The following is a 19,089-nucleotide window of genomic DNA, read 5'->3' as shown; positions in this document are numbered from 1 at the left end:
TTCAAACGGGATGTCGCCAATCCCACAGTCATTAATAGCATCCCGGAAATTGTTCATCTGCCACTGGGCCCGTTCTCCTCCCTTCATTTCAGTGGAAAAGAGGATCTCGTTAAAGTCCCCTATACAAACCCATGGCCCTTGGTTTTGCGAAGCAAGAATCCTAAGAAGTTGCCAAGATAAATGCCTCTCCGCTACCACCGGCCAACCATAAAACCCGGTAACCCGTACCTGCTTCCCCTCCATCTCGACGTCAAAATCCATATAATGGTTAGACATCGACCTCATCACACACCCCACCTCCTTCCTCCATAGAAAAGCCAGTCCCCCCGATCTTCCCACACTATCTACAGCCAAGCACTCATAACTCGTAAATTGTCTAGCCAGTTTCCGCATATCTCGACTACTCAATTTAGTTTCGCATAAAAATATAGTAGCCGGGGCCTCCCGTCGGATAAGGTTCCGAAGCCCGCCTACTGCATCGGGGTTGCCCAGCCCCCTGCAGTTAAGGCTCAAACAACTCATTGGGCCCGGCGGGGCTGACTCAAGTCAGCCTCCGCCTCAGATATATGCACATCCCTGTGAAGACCAGCCCGTTTCTTACTAGCCACCTGACCTATACCCTCCTCTTCTCGATCCCGCTTATTGTTAGTGTTCAACTCCACCGCCACCTTCTCTGCACTACCACTCTTATCTCTCTCAAATCTCCTCCAAGTCGCACTCTCCCCACCCTTCTCTAGCATCGTGCCTTCCTCCCCCTGCTTCTCAGCTTCCACCCCCCTCCCCGAGTCCACCTGTTCATCCCACCTTTTCTCCTGCATCATGTTGGTCACTCCATCAGTACACTGCTCTTCTCTCCCCCGTGCCACAGCCCTCGACATTTCCCTACCCTCCCCTTCATCTCCCCCACTATTCTTCTGTAACTTCTTTAGCCTGGTAGTTAAAGCAATTTGCTGTAGCTTTGCTACCATCTTCTCAATATCCGCCTGCTCTCCCATCCTTCGCTCTGCCTCAAACTCCCCACTAAGATCTCTGGGCTGCTTATTCCTTATTTCAGTATTTGTCTTCACTACTTTCCATGGAGAAGCACGAAGTTCGTCCCCAAACCTTAGTTCCTCCACCTCATAGGGCCCCTCGTCGCAATCCTTCTCGCCATGTCCGAGTATACCACACCCATAGCAGTACGTAGGCAAGCGCTCGTAGAAAACTCGAAAGGCCACAACCCGTTCATTTGGCATTCTAATGTCAACTGTTTTCTTAAGCGGCTTGCGGACATCATGTAAGACTCGCACTCTCACGGCTCTTTTAACTTCAGGTATTGGCGCTTCATCCACTCCAATGAAAGTACCCAGCTGTGCTCCTAAGTTTTGCAAGTTCGATTTATTAGAACGCCCTTTCAAAGGGAGATCATATATCCTCGCCCAGATTGGTAAGTTATGCAGCGGTACATCCGTCATCTTCCCCACATCATTGGGTTCATTGAAGCACCAGATGAACTTATTAAAGTGCCATGGTTGCCCTTCGATAACCTTCATCTTATCCCGTTCGTCATCAAAGCGAAAGACAAAAAGTTTCTCCTTCGCATCCAGAATATTACCCACAATCGTACCTGTAACACCCCGTATTTTATTAAGTTGGATAAAATTCTTTTAATTGCTATTTTGAATTTAATTACATCATTTAACGATTTATATATATATGCTTAGCTAATTAATTAATTTCATCATAATTCGATACGTTAATTTTAATAATCATTAATAAGTTTATTTAAAGTTAGTTCGAGTTTATTTATTTAATAATTTGCGTTTCTTTACGAGTCCTTATGAAAGTTGTTTTAAGTGAACCCGAGATGGATTTTGGGAACAAAACCGTCCAATTAGCTATTTTGAGCTTATTTCACTAAATTAGCAATTTTTATTAATATCCGTTAGTTTCGTAAAAATCGCTAATAATTCCGATTCAAGCTGATATCGTATTATTTCCGTTAAGTAGCTGAGTTTATTTTATTTTCACTCATTAAATTTATTTATTATTAATTCCGTTTTATTACTGAAACTTTTACTAAAAACCGATTTTTATTAACTCGAGACGGTTTTAAAAACGAACGAAATTACTTAACGATGAAGTAACGTACGTATAATTAATAGCTAGCAAGCTAGCTGGTGTCTCATTATTATTATTATTATATTTATTATTACTAATATTATGTTGTTGTTAACCCGTCACTTTCCCCCTTCCATTTTTTTTATTTTTTTTTCTCTTTTTCAATCAACAGCAGCAACAACAATCAACAGCTCCATCACCAATTTTTCCGTCAATTCAAACCCAGATTCCGCCTTCATTTCTCAACCAAACTCCATTATTTTTGTACCATTAGCTTCCTTGTCCTTTCCTCGTCCTTTTAAGGTAAGAAAGTCTCCTTTTTGTAGTGGTTTCGTCTTTCGCCGTCTTATAAAAGTGTCGTCTTTTAGCTTCTTTATTCCGTTTTCTTGCCCTTTCATGAAGGATTCGAAGACCCGGGGTGAGGCTCGTGCCTTGTGGACCATTTATTCGAAGAATAAGGAGCGTTTAAGGTAACGGTGATGGGATTACTCGACACTATGTCGAAATTTATCGTGCTATATGTGTTAAATTATATAAAGTGATGATCTATTGTCTTGCTATTATATAATAGTAGTACCTATAATAATTTTTATTGTTGAATTAGTTTTAATTTATTAATGGTGAGATGGGTTTGTTAAATTTTGGATGGTGCTAAAGTGGAGTTGATTAATTATGAGATGGAGAGTTGGTGAAGTATAATACTCCATAGCAAAGGTAGAAGGCGTGTCCGAATATACAACAAGTTATGGTTTGGTTTGCTAGACTTCCAAATATATGGGGGTTGTAGTAGTGCGAGATTTACTTAGCCTTGAATTTGTGTTTTTGAGTAAGAGCATTTGAATTTATTACCGAGGATGATACTTGGCATTTTCGTCGAGTTTTATATATAATATCATGGGTTTATGTGATATGGTTGACTCCAAAACAAGAGGCTGATTGTTTGTTCATAATGATAATCTATATGCTTGGATTGTAGGTTATTAGTTTGTTTGGGATTAAAGCAACTTCTTTTAGAAGCTAGCTAATGGCATTGCATAGATGAACGTGTGTGCTGGTATTTGCGGGTAGCTTAAAAATTGCGAGTTCTTTGTCACTATACTAAAGGTTTTATATCTCTAAGAATGGTTAGATGACTGCATAGCCCAGATTGGATCATATCGAGAGTTAAGATTTTGTAGTTTGCTCTTATATTGTGTTTGGCTTTGGTAAGTGGGTGAGTAGCTCGGAGTTTTACTCCGAGTGATGAGCAGTTCTTTAAAAGAATATTTGACATTATCGATATTGATATTGAGATGGAAATCTGGTTACTATGGAGTATTATATTATGAGGCGGAGTAATGAGTAGGACGAAGTAATGAGAGAGATGGAGTAGAGAGTTGAGATTGAATTAATTATTGGGACGAGAGTGACTATTATAATGTTGGCCTAGCTGTGGCCTGGCCGTGGCCTAGGCAGTGGCCTGGCTAAGTCGCGAGTTTGGGCCGTATCTATAAATTGTTTTGACGCTAGTTTGGTTTATTTAAAATATAATTAAATTAATTTCCGTCTCATATTTTATATAAAGATAATTCGTTAATATCGTCCTTTCACATAATTATTTTAGGTGGCTCATGTGTGGTTGAAGATGAAGAGTAATTTTGGGTTTTAGAAGCTTTCTCAAGTTTATTACTTGTCTCTTTGCTAGCGTAAGGTAACTATTCCGAGTTACTCGACGAATTAATGTCACATTAGTAGTTAATGTGTGCCTGTTGTTTGAAAAGTGTTTAGGTGAATGAATAATGTTATTAGTAAAGATAATAAGGATGGTAAAATTGTGCTCATATTAATAGTTATCACATGTTAGGATAGTTTACAAAATGAAATTGTAATTATTAGGCTCAAATGAATTTTATAGCGATAATTGTAATGTTTTGTTGATTGTGCAAAAACCGAGCCTTAGTCCCTTTGATCGATGCGATGTCAGTTAATTGAGTGATTGATCAGCCGCAATTTGACCCGTACCTGTCGCAGGGCTGGGGTTGCGGGTAAAAATTCGGTTGGATGAAATTTTGAATGAATTAGATAGTCGGCCTTTTTCTTGTTTTAGGCCATTCATTATATTTTTATCTCACATGTGTAATTAGTTGATTTAAGTAGCTTCTTATATTGTAAAAACGGCCCTAGATTCCCCGAAGCCTTTAATTTGGTTAATATTGTTAGAATTGGAAATTGGTATTGAGGATTCTGTTGGTTTATCTGCTGATTAGACATTTATATAGCCTTTCACATGATAGAATATTAGATTTTTATGTTGATAAGTAGGACTTTTTGCCCTCTTAAGGTTAAGTGGGTGTCTTAATTGACTTGTGTGGTGAGTCGTGTGTGGTGTGGGCTAAAGTATTCAAGCTGGGACTAGGTCCTAGGTGAGTATTTCGGCCTTCATCATAGATAGGTCTTTATAGTCTCTGACGAGTATATGTTCTTTGCTTGATAGCCTTTGTGTTCGACTAGTGGATTTATATCCAAGTTGGGGCATGACCTCGTTACTTATTTTGATAGTATGGGGTCGGCTTAAGTACTAGCCAACCCTTCGGTGGTGTCCTTAGGGTACTCACTTCACTTTGTTTTAAAAAAGTTGTGGGTCTTGGGTGCGGTGGTGTGTATCCGCATGTCTAGGTCTCCTTGTGATTTTAGGCTAGGGTTGTGTTGTCTCTTGGCCATGTTTTCTTAATAGTAACCGCTGAGCCAAGATACCGGTTCAATTACCTTCCCTACCTCGTGGTATAGACTCGAGTTACAAAGTGACTATTGACGGTGCTAAGAACTTATGCCTGTCTTTGATATATTGCCCTTTCTTGTATGGCGATTCTATGAATCATAGAAGGTGAGATGCAAGCCGGCTATGGTTGATAGAGTTTGGATTCCTGGATGTTATGTGATTCACATGATAGTGTAGTATGAGTCGGTCTAGTTTTCACATGCTAGGACTATGTGTTGTTATATTGTTGTTCACATGATAAGCACGATTGTCTAGCATCTATATGCTAGGGCATTGTGTGATTCGTATTCATATTCTTATGTTTACATGTTATATTAATTATGACATTTCGTGGCTGGGAGAACTCGGAGTTACTCCCCACTGACTGTGGCTTTCGTATTTGTATAAAATGCGAATGACAGGTAGGTGATGCATATATGGGGTACATGGACGAGCTAGCGAGCAAAGTAACCTTGGGACCTAGACTGGTTTTATTTCATTGTGACCCTTAAACCCTTTTTGTGTCACATACATTTTAGGGACATATGTCTCCCTCTTTTTCTTTGGTTTGTATCACTTTATTCTCATGACTTTAGCATAGTTATGTAAATTAGTCTCTGTTAGCATTTGCAGGTGTTGGCATCCTCCTTCTGGAAATGTTTGTGAATGGTTTAGAAAAGTTTTAAAAATGACAGGTTTTAATTAGTTGAACCAATTACAAACATATCCTGTCCGTTTTTCTGTAGAATTACGTGTTTACTTTTCCGCAATAAATGAGGGTGTCACAGTACCTTTAGGGATCCATAATTTCACCATCGAATCAATTGCAGCCCTTACATTAATCGATTTTATTGACCAGATTTTTCCTACCAGCATCAACTTAGGTTTTTCCCCTATCGCATCCTCATCCCCCGTATCCCATGCAAAGGCTTGTCGCTTCTCCGCCCCCATCACCTCCTTTCCATGTCGTCTTGCACTAGACGCCATGAATTCCCAGCCCAACGAAAAACCAAACCCTAACCAGCAACGAAAAACCAAGCCCTAACCAGCAACGAAAAACCAAACCCTAACCACAAAGGAGACCAGAACGAAAAACCAAACCCTAACCAGCAACAGCCAAACTAACGAAAGAAAACAAGAAGGAATATTCCCACGTACCCGTATCGAGGAAAACGGCCTTGATCGAGAAGGAAGAATCAAAGACGTAGCGGAGACAAAGCTTCCACAGGAAACCCTAGGAGAGACGTAGGTATTCCAAACGTTTTGACCCCCTTATTGAGTTTATTTTATTTGGGTAAATCCGATTTGACCATTAAATTGGTTACATTGATTTATTTTGCTAGTAAAATCGTTGGGTGTCCGAAACACTGGTATTCCCTGTTTTTTACTGCTGAACTTGTTGTTTGATAGTGTTTAGAAGAAGATGAATATTTTTTTTGAAACAGGACAAGGATGAAGCAAAGTGGGAGTAAATTCTCAATGATATTTATTTTGGTATATTTTACCAAGTTATGTGAATTAGGGTTAAAGCAATCTAATATTGCCAATCGTACATCTAATGAGTTGTAAGGAATTGATTGTACGTAGTTTGTATGTGAACGTAATGAAAGTAATACAAACGTAAAGAATTGACACAAAAGATTTGGTGAATCGAAAAACTCAATGTGAGAAACGACCGCGGGAAGGAGATAGTATCCTTCCAAGTATTCAACTAGCAATTCAAGATTATTAGGTCACGAGTACAAGAGAGCTTAGATGGCTATGTTGCTAGTGTTAGGGTTGTTGTGTGAATGAATGAATGATCTCCCTTTGCCTTTCTTCGACTTATATAGGACTAAACCCTAGTAGGGTTTATCTTGCTTGCTTTCCAAGGCTGCCGTGCTTCTATTTGGTGGGCTTTTACTCAACACCCCTTCGTCTACTACCCGTGACCCTCGACCTGCTACCTGCTTCTAGCGAATAGATGGACATACGCTCCTTGGCCCATATATGCGGAATTGGCCCAGACAGTTTACTCAACTTCCCACACACTCTTCGTCATTACTCCCACTTGCTATTTACTCTCCCCACTTCTCAATTCTCCCCTATATTTACTCCTTCCCCAACCATTCAACTTCCTCTCTCTCCTCTATTATTTCCAAAAAAAACCCCAACTCTCCCTAAACCCTCGCATCTCCTTTCTTCCGTCTTCTCGAAATCCTCCTTTCCTTGCCGGATTCTTGATCTTCCGTTCAGGTAACCCATTTTTCTTTATTAATTAGCTTAATTTCATCACCTTTTATAATGGGGAAAACCCGTCAGTCCTCCTCTTCCACTTTCCTGATCAACCTTTAACCGGACGAATTATTCTCGTCCCAAAACATTCTCAAACACCCCACAACCGCGGTTCTAAGTTTACCGCCGATGATCTACAGATGATAAAAGGAACCTCGGCCTTGGCGATGGCGTGGTGGTGCATATCCCCGCCCTTGGCCAAAATATCTATTTTCACACTTGTTATTCATTCAATTGTTCGTAACTCACTAAATATGTTCATTATATAAATGTTTCCTAATTGTAATTCCACTTTCATTGCCTCGGGAAACCGAGACGGTAACATCTCCCGATTACCTTGGCCGGGTAAGAAGGGGGTGTTACAAATTGTATGAAAGATTGCAATGTATTCTCTATGTATGGTATTACTCATATTGTGTCTGATAATGTGTCTTCTTGTGATGCTTGCTTCTCCTTTTATACTCTTCTCCAACGGTCACAAAATTATTTCCCATTAAGAGGAGATATTCTCGATTAATGAGCCATTGATTGCCTCGTTAAATGTAGTTAATTGTCCATTTAATACTCCTTGATATATCATTATCTCTCGCGTTGTTATTGTTTTAATTACCATATAATGTGGTAATTATCATCCTATATAATTATCTTTGACTTGGTCAAATATTGACCTTATATTTTACTATTAGTGTCTTCTCATGCCTGGTGCCAAACCTGGGTTGTTCTGCTGATTCTAGGCTGGTTGTAACTTCTGAGTTGAACTTATCCCTGAAGGTAGTGCGAAATATGAGGTCCAACAATTGCCCCTTATCTCTTCATTATCCATGAGTCAGGCCAGTAATGAGAAGATAATTGATCCTTATCTTCTAATAACTTGCTTTGGACGGTTAAGTGTTCTATTGAATTTAATTAAACGGCTAGTTTAAATTAATATTACACATGTGAGTTGAAATAGAAGTCTCATCATTGCAATTTTGCAACTTGAAGTAGAAAACCCTAGTTTCACCGCTTTATAAATAGAAGTTAACTTTTGCATTTACCTTCACCAAAAACCGGCCATCTCTTCCAAAATCCCCAATCTTAGCTTCTTCTGTAATTTTCGCCTAATTTCTTCCAGAAGTTTCCAGAAAAACAACTTGATGGCTCCTAGAAAGAAAACTAAGGCCTCCAATGTAACACCCCCATATACCAAAGTGCCTTACCAGGGACTACCTTAGCGTATAAGAGTGCTATCATCTCGGTTACCCGAGGTAGTACGCATCTTAGAAACCATAATGAAACAACTTTTATTAAAATAACTTAAAAAAAAGGTTACAAGTCTTAAAACTCCAAAACGGCACAACCAAAACCAAAAGTCATGAAATTAAACTCAGCTACAGCTAAACGACGCAACAAGTGATGACTCCGCCCATCCATATCCTGCGAGCTATCTCAAAATCCATCACCTGCTAAATCAACTGCTCACCATCCCCGAATGGATCACCAAAGTTTTGAAAACATAAAACGGGGTCAGTCAATTGTATAACCAAATTAAACATACACAGGGAAAACAATTACAAACAACACAATTAACCAATACTCTAACTCCAACAATCACCAGAATAACTGACTAAACACTAAAATGTGTAGCCCTGCCAGGTTACCCATCGCAACAGGTAACCCACACCGACAGTGGGGATCGGAGCCATACCACCTAAGCCTCGCTCATCGCAACTAGCGAACCCAGCTCCTTAATGTGCACATCCCCCATATGACGGGAGTCACAAGGGGCGAACATGGGGTTGGAATCATCTCCCGACATGGTCCCACAACAACAACCAACCAACAGTATAATCCAAATCAACCTCCATCAAACTCAATCAAAGAGATAACATGCCAACAATTAATCACAAATAACTTAAGCAATTACACAACCAACTGAGTAGAGGAACCCACGTTATTGCGATCCAAGCAAATCACAATAATCAAGTCAAAGAGGCTCCTCTACGAACTCGTCACCTATAACCATATCATACAATCAAAATCTACCGTAAACTCCCAATTCATCCGATTTGGGTTACCAACTATAGACAAAACGACAACAATAAAATTACGATACTTACCGAAGAAATCGACGCGAATAAGAGATATAAAACTCTCAAATTGAACGAATCAAGTCTTGGAAGTGATTAAGATGATTGAAGAAGGTTGTACGTAGTTTAGGTTTAAGAGAAATGATTAAGAAAAGATTAAGGAAGTCTTACACGCCTTTATATAATTCTTCAATTATATTAATGAAAACCACAAAATTTCACCCATAAAACCGGTTACTCGCCCGAGTACTCGATGTACTCGACCGAGTACCAACACGCTCGGTGGAGTACGAACACTCGAGAACCAAAACTTAGCACACCCGATAGCCTACTCGGCCGAGTAAACCCTACTCGACCAAGTATCCCATGGTCAGAAACCTTTGGTATTACAGTCTTTCCTCCTTAAAAACAAACTTCGTCCCCGAAGTTCACACCTATGTTTGACACAAACGCAAAAACCACCCCACACAACACCAACGTACCGAACATAAGACAAAACTTACAACGACTTAGAAGACAACCCACAACTGACTCGAAAACATTATAAACAACCCAAAACTTTCCCAAAAACTCATGCGATTATCTCCTACCTCCCTTAAAAGAATAAGGTTACGATCCTGTAACCAACCATACCTGATAAAAAAGGTGAGGATAACGCTCTCTCATAGTCTCCTCCTCTTCCCATGTAGCCTCTTCAACATTAGGATTAGACCACAACAACTTAAGTAACATAGTTTCGTCGTTCCTCGTCTTGCGCACTTTTCGATCCCAGATCTCTTTCAGTGTTTCGACTAAGTAAGTGCTTCATCCAACTCAATGTGTTCAACTTCAAGCATGTGGGAGGGATCGGTCACATACTTCCGAAGTTGAGTGATGAGACGGGTTTATTTTTTTTTTTCGACAAATGTAAACCATTATATCAAAGGAAAAGAAAGAAAAACAGAAGGGTCCAGAACAAATACAAGTACAACAGGAAACTAACCAGTAGCTAAACTAACCGACCAGTTACGTCGTGAACGAAGGAAAGTGCGAATTCCACGCAGGGAATTACGCACATCAATTGGGACTGGCTTTTGAGAAGCCAGAACGGAACATAATTTTTGTGATGAAACGATAAAAGCAATATCAGTGAAGGAAGACGCTTGACTTGTCATAAACTGGTGCAAAGCGTTAGAGTTCGCCGCGAAAAAAGAGGAAGCACGCAAGTGGAAGATCTTAGGCAAGCAAGAGCTAGATACAACTGAAGCCACATATCCATCCTGAACAGGACTCCTGCAAATGGAGATCTCATAAGAGACCGTAGCACTCAAAATCGGTGGATACATACCTGCCAAGTTGGAAATTCGCCGTGATTGAAATTGTTCATGACAGAGAGAAGATAAACTTAAGCGGGACCGGTGCAAGGTCTCTGCTAGACGAAGTATGCGTACATGCGTATGTGTAGCATTCTGAAAAACAATGGAGTTGCGAGTAAGCCAAATGGATCGCAAGACGCAAAAGAAGTACAGTAAACCATCAAAACATGTTGATAAAGAGCGGTAAAGATACAACAGATGATCAGCGAGCCATTTAATAAAAGAGACATTTGAGTTAGCCATAGATCGAATCCCAAGCAACGAAGCCCTCCAGACGTGCTGAATTACATCACATGAACGGAACAAATGCTCAGGTGTCTCTGTACCCGATCGACATAATGGGCAGGAAGTATCAAGGCTAAAACCTCTATGGGCTAGAACAGTCTTTGTTGGGATGATGTGATGGGCAAGGCGCCAAATGAAAAGGGGGAATTTGTTTGAGAACGGGACTAGCCAAATCAATTTCCATGGGAAGACACATAACTGTGGTGGGCGTGGTGAAAGTTTAGGTAAAAGATACTTGTAGCTCGATTGTATATTATAGGCGCCATCCTCAGTGTATTTCCAATACAGATAGTCATCAATTTCAAGTAGGGGTGGTTCTATAGCCAAAATGGCCTTAGCAGTTGAAGTGTCAAAAACACGAAAGATAAGAGGTGTTTTCCATGAGCCATTCTCGTAAATCAAATCTGAAAGTGCAAGAGAGTGACAACTCTGATCTTGTCGAACACCTGGTTTCTTTCCTTGTACCCAATGACTAGTGAGAAGATTAATTAAATTGCCATTGCCAGCTTTCCATGCCATAGCTTCAGAGCAAGTTGCAGCAACTTTACAAAGTCCTTGCCAGACAAAAGATGGCTGTGAGATCTTGGACTTCTGAGAAGGAATAGGGAAATCTTTTCGATATTTGGGTGCGAGATATTTGGCAAGAATACCAGTAGGTCTATGATGGATGCGCCAAAAATTATTCAAGAGATAAGCCTGACTTAGAACGGTCACTGATTTGATACCAAGACCGCCCGTATCCTTTGGAGTATGTAAGTGTGGCTGAGAGAGCCAGTGAATTGATCGTTGAGAAGAGTTCTTACTCCACCAGAAGGCCGCAATTAAGGAGTCAAGCTTTTTAGAGACTGAAAGTGGTAGAGGAACAGCGGCAAGAATACGACACAACGAACCAATCAAGATGGAGTTAATGATAACCAACTTGCTAGGCTGAGATAAATGAAGAGATGCCCATGACGAAATACGTGTAGTAATCTTGTCTAGGAGATCATGAAAAGCATTCTTCTTACATTTAGGAAGGTCCACCGGAACACCCAAGTAAGTACCAAAGGAATCAGCATCTTTCATACGCAAAATAGATGTCATGTGGGATTTGAAATCAGCTGGCGAATTTGGACTAAATTTAATAAAAGACTTTTGAAGATTAATCATCTGACCCGAGGCAGCTTCAAAATCATGGAAAATATCCCGAATAGACTCAAAGGAAGCAGGCGTCGCCTTACAGCAAATAAAAGCATCATCAGCATAAAACAAATGTGATAAAGGCGGAGCATACCGAGAAATCTTGAGGCCAAATAGTTGATGTCTGGACTCGGCTGCCTGAAGTTGACGAGAGAGAATTTCCATACACATGATAAATAAATAAGGTGATAGAGGATCTCCTTGTCGTAACCCACAAGAAGGATGAAAAGAAGCTGAAGGTTCGCCGTTAATCATGATACTATATGTCACAGTGGAGATGCACTCCCAAATGAGATTACGCCAAGAAATTGGAAAACCAAAAAGATCCAAGGCTGACATGAGAAAATTCCAAGATACACGATCAAAGGCTTTATGCATGTCTAACTTGATGACAGAGTAACAGTTTGTTCCTTTCTTAGTCTTGTTAATGTAGTGCATTATCTCATGAGCAATAAGGCAGCCATCAGACATGAGACGATCAGGAACAAACGCTTGCTGGGATTCAGAAATAATAGAAGGAATTACCAGCTTGAGACGATTAGCCATACACTTTGAAGCCAAACGGTATATGACATTGCATAAGCTAATCGGTCGAAATTGCGAGACACACTCCGGTTTATCAGTTTTCGGTATTAGAACAATGATGGTATTGTTCCATTCCTTTAGCATGACACCTGAATTAAGAAACCGAAGAATTGCCGAGGTCACTAAATGGCCTATCTGTGGCCAAAAAGCGTGGAAAAAAAGAGGTGTAATGCCATCAGGACCCGGGGATTTTGATGCATCCATACCACGGAGAGAAGTCATAACATCAGTTTCCTTGAAAGGCTCTTGCAATAAAGAACATTCAAAGGATCCTAGCCTGGGAAAAGTTAAACCATCAAAACAAGATTGCAAAGATTCCACATGAGAGGCAGGAGCCAAAGCGGTATTAGAGGTTAGCAAAAGCTTGAAGTAAGTAACAATCTCTTCAGTAATATCGTTGGGTGACTCCAACCATACGTTATCAGTAGTGCGAAGGGCAATGATACGATGTTTGGTTGATCTCTGTTTCACTCGATTATAAAGGAAGCGTGTAGGAAACCCATCCAAAATCTCACTTTTGACCTTTGAGCGTTGAACCCAGTATTGTCTTTGATCTCGAAGCAATTGTAAGCGAGAGGATCGAAGATGCAGAAAAGCTGATGCTGAGTGATGCGTGTCTAATATATGATGTTTTACACCCTATTTTACACGCATTTCAGAGCTCAATTGATTAGTTTATGCTACTATTTCCCTTGTTTCGTGTATTTCTTCCTTTTCTTGTGATTTTGTAGGAATATGAAGATTTCAGCGGAAAATAAGCCAAATCCGTCCCTAAGTACTTAGCATTGCATTTGACATGGAGTATTGACTCGAGGAATGAGCTTGGTGCGCGTTTCAAGGCCTAAAGATAGCAAAAGCAAGGGTGCGTACGAGTTTTACAAGCAAAGAAGCATTTCACGATATTGCAGACTCGTTCAGATGACTATATCTCGAGTTCTAGAGCAGATAATCAAGGGATTTCAATTGAAGGTGAAAGCTTATCCTCTTAGCTTTCCAACGCCGCGTAGAACTCCTGATTTGACCAAGTAATGAAGAAATGACAGCTGTTTTAAGATCGGTGCGCGCTGCAAGAATCGTCGAATGCAGTGCATTCAAGCACCTTTGGTCGATCGACTGGCCATAGTGGTCGATCGACCACTCCACGGGTCTGACGCAAAATAAAAGATCGAGAATTCCAAAGCCCATTGTGATTAGGTTTAGGAATAAAGGTTACGCATGATTATTTCTATATAATGTATCCTTAGTTTTCAGAAGAAGCATTCAGTTTTGATCATCGAGTTCTACAGATACATTAGTTTAGATTATTTCCATTAATAAATTCTCTAGTTTCGCATTCGGTTTTCGATCTTCTCTTTTCAATTCCTTTACACGGTATCCTCTGTTCCTTTATTCAGTTTTACTGCTTTCCTTCGTAGTATAAGAATTGCTAGGTTAGATCTCCCGAAGCCAAATTTATCGTTTTATGTTAATTGTTCATTTTATTAATTCAAGTATGAATTCGTTAGCTTTAATTGTTGATTTTGTTGCTTCCATTATTTCTAGTATGAGTAGCTAAGTACCCTTCGCTAAGATGTAGAGGATCTATGGCGTAGATGGCATTAGAATAGGTGACCTCGCATTAGGGCTTGGTCGATCGACTGACTTAACCAGTCGGTCGACTAAGCCGGTTGGTCGATCGACTGGGATAGCTGGTCGATCGACTGACTTCGCGTCTGGTTTTGCTTTGTTTGTTTCGTTAAGTGCTTTATCTTTCAATGAGACCGAGAGGAGACTTGATAGATGCTTAAACTTGACCATCCCGTAGATCGAGAGATAGGAATGGGCAATAATTAACGAATTAAAACGACTAAGTTGCTAAGATCGAGAGATAACGTGATTTAGTTTGCATTAGGAATCATTAATCAAGAATGAGAGTTAGTATTAATGAGACTTAGGGATTAGTAGCATAGGCCGAGAGGTAGTTACTATTTGACATGGACCGAGAGGACTTGTTTTCCCCATCCTTCGCGACCGTATTTCGAAGTTACCTAGGATTATGTGCCATCGCAGCTATAGTGAACCGACCGTCTTAGCATTTCTTTTATCATTGTTTACCGTCCTTATTTACTTTTATTTGTTTATTTAGTTTATGTCATTAGATTTAGATTCAATTCTTATTAAAACCCCCACAATTGTTACCGTAAGACTAAAATTAGAAACAACTATTATCTCCCTACCTCCATGCGGATCGACCCTTACTACCGCTTGCTAGTAGTAGTTTGGTTTTATAAATATTATTTTTGATACTCACATCGAAAGGTATCACTGAGATTTCGTCAACTATATGAGTAGCAGATAAATCCAAATCAGCTTCAATTTCCGACCAATTGACCCCGTGAGAGATGCGATGATTGATAACCCATTGCAGGATTGCACGCCGAGCTATGGCAAGTTTACGGGACACCACAAACATCTCAGACCCAAAGAAAGGAGTTTCCCAAACTTTTAAAACTAGTTCACGGACTTCAGGATAGGATAAGCACCAGTTGTCAATACGATACGGTCTTTTACGTGGCTTAGAATCCGGGCTTAAAGAAAGAAGTATAGGTGCATGATCCGAGACAAGAATAGGAAGATGCAAAATTGAAGCAGACGGAAAAAGAGTAAACCAATCCTGAGTAGCATAAGCACGGTCAAGACGTTCCATTATAAAATTGCCATCAAACTAACTATTCATCCAAGTAAACCGGGGTCCAAAAAAAGGAACATCCATAAGACTGTTCTGAATTTTCCAAGCCGTAAAATCACCCTGACCCCTAATGAAATCCGAACCTCCAAACTTATCAGCAAACAATTCAATTTGATTAAAGTCTCCTATGAGGAGTAAAGGAGAAAAGTTCACAACCTGGGAAGAGATACGATCCCATAAAGATTGACGATATTCAAACCGAGTTTCACCATATATAAATATTACATATATTACATTATTTGTACAAGGTGTCATAGGGATTATTAATTTACATAATATAAAGTGGGGTTCTATATATAAGGTAGTTATATGTAGAGAGTTATCCCATCGCAAAAGGAGGCCGCCACTACGTCCAACTGAATCAACACCGCAACAATTAGGCAGGCCCAGATGAGAAGTCTTATATGAAGCCAAGTCAAAAGAAATCATGGTTTCTTGAAGAAACAAAATGGACGGATGATATTGGTGGACGCTTCGATGTAGAAAAGGAATTGTAGGATCATCCGTCGATCCTAGCCCCCTACAATTCCAACAAAAGATCTTCATTGGTAAACGGGTGGCGAATTACGGTCCGCCACCAGACCTAAAACCGGAACTACGGCATCATCTCTGGACAAAGAAAAAGGAACAAACGTTAGAAATGGTCCATCCATAAAAAACAAAGGACCACCTTGTTCCAAGCGCGGTTTCTTTGACACAGGACCATCAGGAACCGAAAAGTGAAAGGAAGAGAAAGGTATCAAATTTGGTTTTATAAATATTATTTTTGATACTCACATCGACAGGTATCAAATTTTGGCGCCGTTGCCGGGGAGGCAGCGCTAGTTTTAGTTGTTTTTCATTTTAGTCTGTTTTTCGCCTCAAGGGAAGACTGAGTACCTTGAGGCAGTTCTTATCTTCTTCTTTAGTGTTGTTTATTTGCAGTACTTCAGGAGAGTCCACTCATGTTCTATTCTCAGGAGCAGCAGGTGCTGTTTTGTGGGAGATGCGGCGGAGTGGGACACACATCTGAGGCATGCGGGCACCCTAAGGAGAAGATGTTTGCTTTTCATCAACTTCAGCTCGACAATTCGTATAATTACGCTCCTGCTTCACCGCATCAACCATATGTGCCTCCTTATGAAGCCCCACCACCATCCACTCCGTCACAGCAAGAGTTGAAAAACGAAGTTGCAGAGTTGACGAGTCTAGTGCAGCTTCTTATGGTGGAGGTACAGAAAAGCAATGCGGCGAATCAGGCCTTAATCGCAAAGCTGATATCTCAAATTGCTACATTAGACAAGAATGCAGCTGAGATACCGAGTCAATTTCACTCTCTGAATCAGCGTATTGAGACCGTACATGCAATGACGCTGAGGAGCGGGTCTGCTCTCGATGGACCCGAGAAAGTTGCTAAAAAGGGGAAGAAGAAAAAGGGGGAGAAAAAGACGATCATCAGTAATCACAGTCGATCGACTGACATACCCAGTCGATCGACCAGTTCGCGCAAAGACACAGCTTCTGTTCCTGTAGAGGTCAGTCGATCGACTGACATTCATGGTCGATCGACTGACATCGTTGCTGAAAGTGATCCAATTCGTCCTCCAATGCCAGATAACTTGAGGGATTTCTTGTTTCGGGATGAGACGACTCCGAAATTAATGAGCCAAGATCCGAATGCTGATGGGTCAGTTCCGGTTCTAAGGTATGACCCTACGACGGTTAATGGTTCATTCCTAAGACGGTCTGAAGAAGGGTCAAGTTACAACAAAGACAGAGTAGTGGATTTTCAGCCTAAGTCCACTAATGCCAGTGTGAGAGACCTAGAGGAGAGGGCAAAGCTACTTCTGACAGTCCCTTATCCAGAAAGACTGGTGCCGACCAAAGATGAGGTAACATTCGATAAATTTAAAGATGTCGTGCGTAGTCTTAACGTGCAAATTCCTTTCTTAGAGCTAGTTAATCAAATACCTGCATATACGAAGTTCATGAAACAGTTGCTAGCTAAGAAGAGGTCTTTGAATGTTGTGGAGTCGGTGCATTTAACTGAAGAGTCTAGTTTGTACTTAACTCACACTGCTACTCATAAACTGTCTGACCCAGGTAGTTTTTCTGTCCCATGTAGCATTGGTACCTTCTCAATTGAGAAGGCATTATGTGATTTAGGGGCTAGTGTCAGTGTTATGCCTTTGAGTCTGGCTAAGAAGTTGGGATTGACTAGATTTGCCATTACTGACATGACTGTGCAAATGGCTGACCGTTCTGCAGTTCAGCCAGTAGGGGTCTTAGAGAATGTGCCTGTTCAAATTGAAAAGTTCTTTTTCCCTGTTGACTTTGTTGTTTTGGATATTCCTGAAGATGTCAACACCCCAATTATTTTGGGAAGACCGTTTTGCACACTCTTTGGTGCAATAATTGATGTAGGGGAAAGAACTTTGAGATTTAAGGTAGGGAAGCACTCTATTATGTTTGCCCAGTCCCCTAGGAAGAAAGACCCCATGTGGCCCATGACCTGTAATATGATTTCTGAAAAGAAATCTTATTTTGTGCTTTTTGACATTCCCACTTCCTTACTGTACCTATTCTGTCATGACACCTCCGCCCCAGATTGGGAGCAAATTGGAGGAAGATTCTTACATTTTGAATATTGCAGAACTGGTTTGGGGAAGGAGAAGTCGCTCATTGCTCCATCTGTGAAGGAGCCAATTGTTCAGAGAGGCGGTCTAGGATGTCTTAGCTATGGCCCTGACGAGGAGCCAGATGAGGAGCCCAAGAAGAAGGAGCCAGTCAAAATTTCGGAGTCGGATCTTGAATGTGAGGAGCTAGAAGATGATGGCCATGCTTGGGAAGATGCTAGAGATGATCCATTGAGCATCCCAGTCGGAGTAGAATGGAGTCCAAAGATTCGAGAGATGAGCACTGCGGAAGCTACTTCATGTAGACAGAAGCCTTGGTCGGAGATTTTCCGCAATTTCCGTTGATCTATTCGCTTTTTGGACCTTTTTAAAGACTATTTATTACTTTTAGACTATTTATCGTTTTTCGTGTGCGCGAAACTTCGCTTAGTTTGGCTTTCTTAGGATTTTTATAAACTTTAGACTGTGTTTTTGGGTTTGCGCAATTTTTGGGCGCGTTATTATGTGCATTCGCAGGTTTATAGACCATAATGGCTCAATTTATTGAGCTAATTCGAAGAAATCAGAACTTACAGCAGGATTTTCAGTCAATCGACTGGCCTTCTTGGTCGATCGACTGACTGCTACAGTTACAGGAGCTTCTGTTCGTATCAAATTTTTCGTGTAAACTTGGTCGATCGACTGCCTGCTATGGTCGATCTACCGCCTTACGCTGCTGTACCTGTTATCGATCATTCCTCTGCTGTGTTTGATCGATTTGCGGAGTTAAGGGAGTATTCCCTTCACTTTATTCTCCGCTTAATTTATGATTTCTTCTGCTTTTCTTATTCTTGCACATAATTTTGCGTTTCAACATTGTTTTCTCGAAATTACGCGCGGTACTTGTTTGTCTTTTCAGGTACTTTTTGGTAGCACTGCTGGCTACTGAAACCTCCTAGCTCACGCTGGTTTGGGGAGGTTTCCTTTTTCTGCGCTTAAAGTCTTGTGAGTTTCCGAGTTAAATTTCATGTCTTTTATTTATTTTACCGCAAAATCCCATTTCCTTTGCTATTTTCATTACATGATTTTGCACAATGGGGACATTGTGTGATTTGGTTTGGGGAAGGGTTTTGCGTCGCATTTCATTTGCTTGCATTCACGTTTACATTTTGTCTTGCATTGT

General features: G+C 40.6%; 1 protein-coding gene and 1 long non-coding RNA gene across 2 annotated transcripts; one reads left to right on the top strand and one right to left on the bottom strand.

The window, feature by feature from the left end:
- Positions 1–2,243: 2,243 nt before the first annotated feature.
- LOC141607556 (uncharacterized) lies at positions 2,244–5,418 on the top strand. The gene is made up of 4 exons (XR_012526925.1): positions 2,244–2,403; positions 2,503–2,570; positions 3,704–3,790; positions 5,260–5,418. It is a non-coding gene; the product is annotated as an uncharacterized LOC141607556 (long non-coding RNA).
- Positions 5,419–10,157: 4,739 nt separating this feature from the next.
- LOC141607138 (uncharacterized) lies at positions 10,158–15,270 on the bottom strand. The gene is made up of 2 exons (XM_074426499.1): positions 14,875–15,270; positions 10,158–13,106 (listed from the first exon to the last, which is right to left on the bottom strand). Exons 1-2 carry the CDS (start codon positions 15,268–15,270, stop codon positions 10,158–10,160), a joined length of 3,345 nt encoding a protein of 1,114 aa, XP_074282600.1.
- Positions 15,271–19,089: the final 3,819 nt, after the last annotated feature.

This window comes from Silene latifolia, chromosome 10, assembly GCF_048544455.1.
Source record: "Silene latifolia isolate original U9 population chromosome 10, ASM4854445v1, whole genome shotgun sequence".
Taxonomy (NCBI): Eukaryota; Viridiplantae; Streptophyta; class Magnoliopsida; order Caryophyllales; family Caryophyllaceae; genus Silene; species Silene latifolia.
The sequence above is the reverse complement of the archived record's forward strand: the minus strand, read 5'-3'. Positions and strand labels throughout refer to the sequence as shown.